Below are 9,175 nucleotides of genomic sequence, written 5' to 3' on the forward strand. Positions count from 1 at the left end.
TTTTTTCTTTTATTTATTTATAATAAAATTGAAATCAACCGTGAATGTACAACAGTATATATAAAGTACCAATATCTTACTGACATTATAAATGTGAATGATTGGATATTTGTTAGAAAGTAGCTCTAAAATGGCAGCGTGGATCTCGCTGAAATTTAGCACAGATGCACTTCATTGTCGGAAGAGACTTGGTACTCAGTATATCTACTAATTAAGTAAGACAGATTAATAAAGGGTCTTCAAGTAGAGAGCGTACCTCTTTCTAAAAGACCAGGAACGCCGCTTCTGCGCCATATCTAGTTTTGTTGATGTTCATGGGCCTCGATGACCACCTCGGTGTTCACGCCGTGTTTATCCACTTCTTTTATAAAAAAGCTATAATTATCTAAAATATTACTAGCGTTATTTTTTGTACACAAACTAAATACGATTACAAATGTTAAGGTTTATTTTGATTGATAATGCTGTTTTCAACTACAAGTAAACATACTTGATTGACTGGTACCTTTTGTGTAAACCATTTGATCGATTATCTTACTAATATTATAAATGCGAATGTTTGGACAGATGGATGGATGGATGTTTGTATCTCGAGAACGGCTGTAGGAATCTCTCTGATATACGGCATGGCATACATATGGACGTCTGGTAGAACACATAAGCTACTAATTAAGTTATTTTTTAATTCCGTGCAGACGGAGTCGCGTGCGACCGCTAGTATTTAACAAAGCGCTTTAATAAAACGTATAAAGGTACCTACAGTTGTGTACAACTAGATACGAAACGTAAAGTCGTGACTAGTTGACCTCGGAAACAAGCGAGCAACAGGAACTTTGAAATATTTTAGCAATGTTACGTAGTTAAACCAGACCTGATTTAAACTATATCAATACTAGCTTTTGCCCGTGAATTCGTTCTTGCGGAATTAAAAAAAATAATAAGTATCCTATATATTTCAGACTATGTTCTACGTCTACGCCAAATTTCAGTAATACCAATTTACCACTTTTGGAGTTATGCAGTATTAAACATCCATCCACCTAAACATTCTCCATGTCATCATCATCAGCTCACTATAGGTCCCCACTGAGGGGTTCGGAGCCTACCCTAAGTTAAGAGTGATTAGGCCATAGTCAACCACGCTGGGCAAGTGCGCGTTGGTTGACTTCATACACATTGGTACATGGCGGGATTCGAACCCAGGACCTGCAGATTGCAAGTCAAGTGCTTGAACCCTGAGCCACCGACGCTCTATTGCAATATTGAATTCAGGACTTTGAATTTTAAATGGCAAGGTGAAAAATCAACTTAAATTGCTACAATTAATTAATACATAAAAGTTTGAATTTTGATAAAAAAAAACGACTTTAGCATCATTATTATATAATAACAATGGATTGCTATTTATAATGCGTGTCTTTATAAAATTTTTCCTTTATCTACATTTTTTTATTCAAATAATATAGAGTAAATAATAAGTAACATGAAAATGTCAGTATTTTTCACGGATCTACTGCAAACTAATTTGTTTCCGAAGACTCGACGCTCAAAGATGGGCGTTATACATTGCTTGCATTTGTAAATTTGTCTATGTTGCGATCTGTCTTCCCATCGCTGCGGTGAGAGAATACATTTCCTTGATACTTTTATTTCAAAATAGTTCTTTGAAGAAGCTGTTATCTTTTAAAACCGACAATTGTATATTTAAACATAAATTTGATGAAAGCATAGATAAATCGTAAATACGTGAAACCATTTAGTGTTTTTATTTACATACATCATACATAGATCATGCCGAATAAGTACTATTATTATAGTATTATGAAAAATTTCCCCGTTGACTATTCTTCATTGTAACCGACTTCAAAAAGGAGGAGGTTCGAAATTCGTATGTTTTTTTTTATTCTAGCTCGTCGATAACTCCGCCCCTTGTGGTCTGATTATCATAATTCTTTTTTTTAATCGAAAGATGTTGCCTTTCATTTGGTCCCTTATTTAAAAAAAAATGATTTTTGTTTTGTTGTGCCATCAGACTGAATTGTACGTCACAGGTTTTCATGGCATTTAGTACTCCTTTATTGGAAATAAACTGGTACGATTTTATTTCTTGATATTTTCAAGTTATAGAACGTAGACACAATCATATTTATTAGCCTAATAAAATAGAACTAGGAGGAAATTACGGTTTTTCTAAGCTTTGGATCATACATGGAACGTGTAAGTTATTGAGGAAGATAAGTAAAAAACTATGATGCAATAATAGTTGATATTAAGTAAAGCAAATTGTTGTTGAATCTAAGGTAAAGTTATAAATATACTTTCGCTTTTATATGAAGGTTTTTTGAAAATCAAAATTTAAAAGCAAACCCATGTTTTGGATGGGGAATAACTGTCTAACCAAATTAAATTGTTTTAAAATAAACAGAAAATAAGCAAAAAAAAACAAACAGTCTAAAGTAACTTCAAAAACGAATTAAAAAAAATTCTACCAAGAGACCTTACCGCGAAAATACAAAAAATGCCCTTTCTTTCTTTTACTCATATGAAAAGTTTAAAAAAAACACAATGACATGTTATTTCATTAATTACATTAAATAAACGACTATTAAATAATTATCACATTGTCCAATTAAAATGGTTTTGATTCTTTTCGTTGTTAATAATTATATAAAAATTAAAATACATCCGTAAAAAATTTTAAATAACGAATTTAATAATATAAAATTAATAATAAATTTAATAAATAAAAAAATCACGATTATTTTTGTAACAAAAAATATATTTCCGTCACAATCATGAATTCTAAAAGACCACTTTTGATTATGAAGGCAAACATTTATTTCGCGGACTCCAAGAATCGTTGAGTTTTTAAATTAAAAATTTAAATTGTGTTTGTTCATAAAAAAGTTAATTGCAGACTAACAAATTATGTTAAATATCCTTTTTAGTGGAATCTTTTAAATGATTGCGAGTTATCAAAATGCAAATTAAAATAAAAAGCCATTTAAAAATAGAAAAATAAATAAATATATTCCAAACGTTTTAACGTAAATATGTTACTATTTCTTAAAGTTATTAGTTTTTGAATAAATTACAAAATGCTCGTAATGTCCACTCTTTATCCATTATTATTTTAATCTGTGTTTTCGAATGACAAAATAACTGAGCATTGTCCCATAACCAGTTGTGACAACGACTAGTTGACAAGAATTAGGTTATTCACGCGAAATATTCCTTTCCAGTAACCTTACCTTTAAGACAAACAACTGCCTACCATTAGTAACTGTCGATCTCAGAGTCTTTTATTGACTACTTAGGGTAGCTTTCAATGTGGATTTATTATAGGAAATGTATACTAAGCATAGATATAATACATAGATATCTAATCTGAAGAAAATAGTGAGACGAAAAAAGGGCTGTCGAGTCCTTTAACATGCATTAATTTCCTCAGTGTCATTTTAATAGTCAATATAAAATGACACTTTGGAAATCAACTCTGAAAACGTCAAACTTGTATGAAATACTTTATCTATCTTGGTAAATAATATAAATTACGAAAGTTTAGATGTAGGGATGTTTGTTAGAAGGTATGGCTGCTTAGATTTGGATAAAAGTTAGCTATGGTATAACACGCGTAGGCAAAGACGCGGGCAAAGGATTGTAGTTAAATGCAGACATAAATTTTCTCGTAATACACCAGTTTTCAATAACTAGCCATCTGTGTATATCCTTCACCTATCATTTTCATAGTTTCCGCATTCCACAAAATGATCTTGTATAAGTTTAAGTTTTGTTCTTAAAATATTATTCCAGTTTCCATCGTTCATACAATTAAAACTGTTTTTGTTATTAGTTTGAACCGAAAAATTAACATTTGACGCACGCTATTCAAAAACATCTTTCCTGTTTGATTTTAGCAACGACCTTACAATTTGTTATATGCGATGACATCAACATTAGTTCATGATGTGTGAAATGTCAAACTTACATGGTCGTATTACTAATAATTATACGATAATTAAGACTAAATAGAGGTCGCCTATTGGTCGAAATTCAACCATAATCTAACAGTGGTAGAGCCCGCTTTAACATCGCACGAATTGGCCCGGCTCGCCCGGTGAAATACCACGACCACACAGAAGACAGGCGTCAAGTGGAAGCAATTCCGCGTTTCGTCTGATGAGTGTTTATCCCTGAGGCCTAATTTAGTCCTCTTTCCCTTCTCTCCCTTTTTCGTATAAGGAAAGGATGGCAAGTGAAAGTGGACTTTCCGGATGAGAGGATGCATGGAAAGGAAAAATATTTTCTTTCTGTGCATCCTCTCCTCCGTGAATTAAAGGTAAGCACACATATGCAATTGCGTATGTCTATGAGCAACGGTCACTTCGCTAGTTGAGCGATTTCAGGTGGCCGCTCGCTCGTTTGCCACCTTATGATATAGAAAAAAACATTTTTTTTTATTAAAAATATATGTGCAGTTCTATTCCCAATCATATTTACTTTACCTGCGTCTAATTTTACGTTCCGTTCGCGTAAATTCCTTGAAAAGGGGAACAAAGTTTTCGCGCCCAATTTAGTACAACTAAAAAATATTTATTTGTAATAGAAATACATAAATATTGCTAAAGTTAAATATAATATGTTAATGTTTTCCGGTAAAACCTGACCTTTGGATCGTCAATAAAATGAATTCATAATGTCAACTCAATTGAAGCCGAGATGGAAAACCACAAGATTGCATCAAGACCCTGATTGATTGTTTCTTTATATTATTCTGTAAGTTTCGTTTATTTTGATTATCTATACTGGTCTATCTATTGCTAAACATGTAACGACAAATAATTATATTCAGACAATGATGACATCAAACTGTACCCATTATAAAATATTACGTATTTATTTACTAATACGAGAATATTAAATTAGTAGTATTATAAAATAAAAATAAATGTTGTCTATAATAACCTACCCGTCAAAGTCACAGCAAATTCGGCCCAACTGTTTCGCAATTTATCTGGAACAAACGCTGTTTGCAGACAGACGGACAGGAAAAAGTTTAAAATTGTTTTAACCAAATGCATAGGTAAAGCAAATATATGTCACGTACACCAAATATGACGTTTGCTTATTACATACAGGCACTCCAATTTTATCAACTGTATAGATGAGAAGTATTCGACCTATTTGCAGTATGGTCGTCAAATAATATTTCACCTAAATATACGTCCTTGACTTTCAAACATTACAAAGTTACAGTCATCGACATATTACGTTGCGATGACGCATTGAATATTTGCCGTTATAAATATGAAAGGCGCAATGTTATTTTTACACGTATTATGAAACAAATTTAGTTACATTTATGCTATAATTTACAGATCAGGCTAAAATTAGCATTATAACATCCGTTTATTTTACGAAATAAAATAAAACGTCAAATAATAAAGATACTTTTTTTAACAACAAATGCTTCTTCGTGGAATTTTAACGAAATATTGTTTTAAACCTTCTTTGGTAATGCTATGGTTACAGTCTTCACCTCCATGTATGCTTCCAAGCAATCTGATCCACTGCAAAAGATATGACGTTTGAATTAATTTGATCAACTTGGAAAAATATGAAATTGTTATGAAATAAATACAATATCGGTTAATGCAATTATTGTCGGTCCTTTCGATTTCGTTATATCAGTTTTAGCTTGTATTTTATATCCTTAAACATTTAAAAAACTTACTTTTCTCTATGTACACCAGAATTCTTAAAGCCCCCAAACGGTGCCTGAGGTCCCATGGTTAAATAGTTGTTAACCCTGAAAAAAAAACAATTAATGAATACAAGGTTGTACTAAAATAGATAAGAATCAAATTAAAAAACAATAATTACCAAACAGTTCCAGCCTCAGAGTGTTTGCTGAATTGTAATGCGGTATTCAAATTGGTTGTAAATATACCAGCCGCTAGACCGTATTCTGTGTCATTAGCACGATCAATCACTTCTTCTAGTGTGTCAAACTTCAATATACTCTGTACTGGTCCGAAAATCTGTAAAGATTTCAGTTGAATTTTATTAATATTAACACAATATGACATTAACAGGGAATGACGATTGAAATAACGAATAAAAAATCAATTTCATAACGAAATTCAAAAATGTATGAAACTGACAATAACTTTCGGTGAGTCACGTGATTGTCGCGCATCAGTTCCATACAATTTTGAAGATCACTATGGAATCGCTTCGAAGTGAATGCACTTTGTCTAGCTGTTTTACGGACCCCACAAGGTGGTTTTCCAGGGAGTACTAACATTGGGGAATACTAATGTTCCTAATTAAACGTCTTTTGAAAATTCCACTCACTTCTTCTCGAGCAATGACCATATCATCAGTTACGTCTGCAAACACTGTAGGCTCAATGTAGAAACCTTTGTTGCCTATGCGCTTTCCACCAGCAAGAAGTTTTGCACCTTGCTGTTTACCTTTTTCGATATAGCCTAAAATTTTCGTCAGCATTGATTGATCGATCTGAAAATTAAAATCATCATTATAAATAGCTCCTGTAATTTCAAACCCATGAATCGATTTCAAGAGATAACTTTCGTGATTCTAATCCACTATTCATCTAGATAGTGATAAATGATTTCTCATTTTTTGTAGTTGCAAGTTTTCTTTTTACCTGTGGTCCATGCTGCGTATTAAGATCTGTAGGTGCACCAATTTTAATGCTCTTCGCATACTCCGCGGCTCTTTTGACGAACTCATCGTAAATGCCAGACTGAACGAATAATCGCGAAGCAGCCACACATACTTGTCCTTGATGGCAGAACACAGCATTCGCGGCGTACGGAACAGCCAGATTTACTAAAGTGACAGAACAATTTTAGGACAGAGCTAAATAGAACTGTAGACGTCTTGGATTCTAAAGGAGTCAATAAACTAAACTGACTAGCAATTAGATTATAGTTTTATACTTACAGTCAGCGTCGTTCATTATAACCAGAGGACTCTTGCCTCCAAGTTCCAATGTCACTCGCTTGAGGTTATTTGCTCCGGCTGCCTGTTGAATAAGCTTGCCCACCTAAAAAGTAAATCAATATACGCTTTCAAATAATTCCTATAATCTTTTGAAACATGACTACGGGAAAAAAGCTTAGGAATCTCTGCTCTAGGGTTCTACGTCTAGTAAGAATGTCATGACTTTGAACAAGCCAATAAATTACATACTTCGAGAGATCCGGTGAATGAAATTTTGGCAACATCTGGGTGATGTGTAAGAGCGACGCCCGCGGTTTCACCGTAGCCGTTGACGACGTTGACAACACCTGGTGGTACGCCCGCCTCGGCCAACAAGGCAGCCAATACCAATGCAGTCAGCGGAGTTTGTTCAGCGGGCTTCACCACCACCGTGCATCCTGGTTATCATTAAATGTTAATGTTTTTGTTGACTAATCATCATCATCATTAGCAGCAAATTTACTGCGATCTTCCGCCTTACGTATCCAAAACACTTAACACCGTCTGCAAAAACTCCGGGCTTATTAAATCACAAATTTGTTTAATTGGCATTTTTAAAAGGAACTCCATCGATTTGTAATCTACTCCGGAATGATATTGAAATACAGACAAATTTCTAGGCCTTTAAATTGATTTTTGGGAGAGGATTAATGAAAATTAAGTTACCTGCAGCTAATGCTGTGACGACTTTCCAGATAAACATCAAGACGGGGCCGTTCCATGGCAAAATGAGTCCACATACACCCACAGGCTGTTTTAGCGTGTATGAAAAGACTTCTCCACCTGCAAAGATAAAAAATAATAATTTTGTGAGTGCCTTTTACATATGGACCGACACAGTAAGAAAATATATTTATTTACTCTTTGATTTGATATTTTGTTCCGAAGCAAATTTTGCTAACACATATTATGAATGCCTTATTTTCTTAAGCATTTATTCTTAAGAAAATAAGGCATTTTGCTTAAAACAGATTATAGATGTAAAACTTACTTAATGGAATAGTGCTGCCTTGCACTTTATCAGCCAAACTGGCCAAGTAGCGGATATAGGAACCACTTTGACCAATGAATAGCTTGCAGTTTGCAAGTAACATGCCATTATTATGAGTCTCCAGCTGAGAAATGTATTCGGCATCTCTTTCTACCAGTTCTGCGAACTTGAACAGCAACTGTCCTCTCTGAGATGCATCTAACAGTCTCCATTCTGAGTTACGTTGAAAAGCACGACGCGCTGCTGCTACTGCCAAGTCTACATCCGCCTAGAAAGACGCCGAAAAAACCAGCATGAGAAACGAGGTTACTTAACTTAATATGTAGATTATATAATACTAGGTGAATAATTCATTCAATTGTTTTACAAATAAACAAACAACAAAATGCTAATTTGATTTTCTTAATGTCCCATTTTTTTTAAAGAAAGTAAAAAAAAAACTAAGGCCTACGAGTACACGTACGAGTGTCTTAAAAGTGAAAAATCATGATTAGATAAGGAAAAAGAGAAAAAAACAAAAGCTATTTAAATTTATTTATTAATGAAACGGTATGACAATTTGATAACCATGTAAAAATAAAGTTATGTTTACTGTGGAATAGAATGTGGATGAATACACGTAATGATTATAGGTTTTCACTGGAATAAACCCTTACAAAAACATATAGCTATCTCAGTTTTTATAAGTAGTATGTGAAGGATGCCGATATTTCTTAGAACAACACTAGAAGTTTTGTACAGCGGAAACGCATGATTATAATATCATACCTTATCTCCCTCTGCAACACTTGCAATAACAGAGCCATCATGTGGGTTGTAGGTGTCAAAAGTCTTCCCACTCACTGAATCAACCCATTTGTTATCAATGAAGAGCTAAACAAACAGACAGGACGTTTATACAATAATAACTTAAGTTTCAAGCCAACACTTTTTACATGTTTAGTTGAATTTAAAATTAAATAATTAGTTCTTCATTTTAGTAGCAAAAAATTCATTGCAAGTTTTAAATACCTTTGTATATTTAATTTGAGGTGCCATGATACGTCCGTACTTCAGAGCTTCGCTTTAATAAACTAAGATACAAACTCGTTATCAAATACTTTGGTCATCTTTTATACACATAGAACGCAAAGAAACATGACTGGCAAAAAATATTACAAGATTTAATGGTTA

The 9,175-nt window shown here is 33.4% G+C and overlaps 1 protein-coding gene across 1 annotated transcript; it reads right to left on the bottom strand.

The window, feature by feature from the left end:
* Window positions 1-5,390: 5,390 nt before the first annotated feature.
* Window positions 5,391-9,175, bottom strand: LOC106115993 (retinal dehydrogenase 1-like). The gene is made up of 11 exons (XM_013309689.1): window positions 9,014-9,175; window positions 8,771-8,875; window positions 8,003-8,270; window positions 7,678-7,794; window positions 7,222-7,409; window positions 6,973-7,075; window positions 6,674-6,858; window positions 6,358-6,522; window positions 5,884-6,041; window positions 5,735-5,809; window positions 5,391-5,570 (listed from the first exon to the last, which is right to left on the bottom strand). Exons 1-11 carry the CDS (start codon window positions 9,038-9,040, stop codon window positions 5,501-5,503), a joined length of 1,461 nt encoding a protein of 486 aa, XP_013165143.1. The 5' UTR covers window positions 9,041-9,175; the 3' UTR covers window positions 5,391-5,500.

This window comes from Papilio xuthus, unplaced genomic scaffold (genome assembly GCF_000836235.2).
Source record: "Papilio xuthus unplaced genomic scaffold, Pxut_1.1 DF827777.1, whole genome shotgun sequence".
NCBI classification, from domain to species: Eukaryota; Metazoa; Arthropoda; class Insecta; order Lepidoptera; family Papilionidae; genus Papilio; species Papilio xuthus.

Bases quoted from the DNA above. Each gene is read 5' to 3' on its own strand.
- LOC106115993 (XM_013309689.1), bottom strand. From the start codon at position 9,040: ATGGCACCTCAAATTAAATATACAAAG. The intron at 8,876-9,013 runs GTATTTAAAACT...CTGTTTGTTTAG, and splicing joins CTCAAATTAAATATACAAAG to CTCTTCATTGATAACAAATG. The intron at 6,859-6,972 runs GTAAGTATAAAA...CTGTCACTTTAG, and splicing joins TATAATGAACGACGCTGACT to TAAATCTGGCTGTTCCGTAC.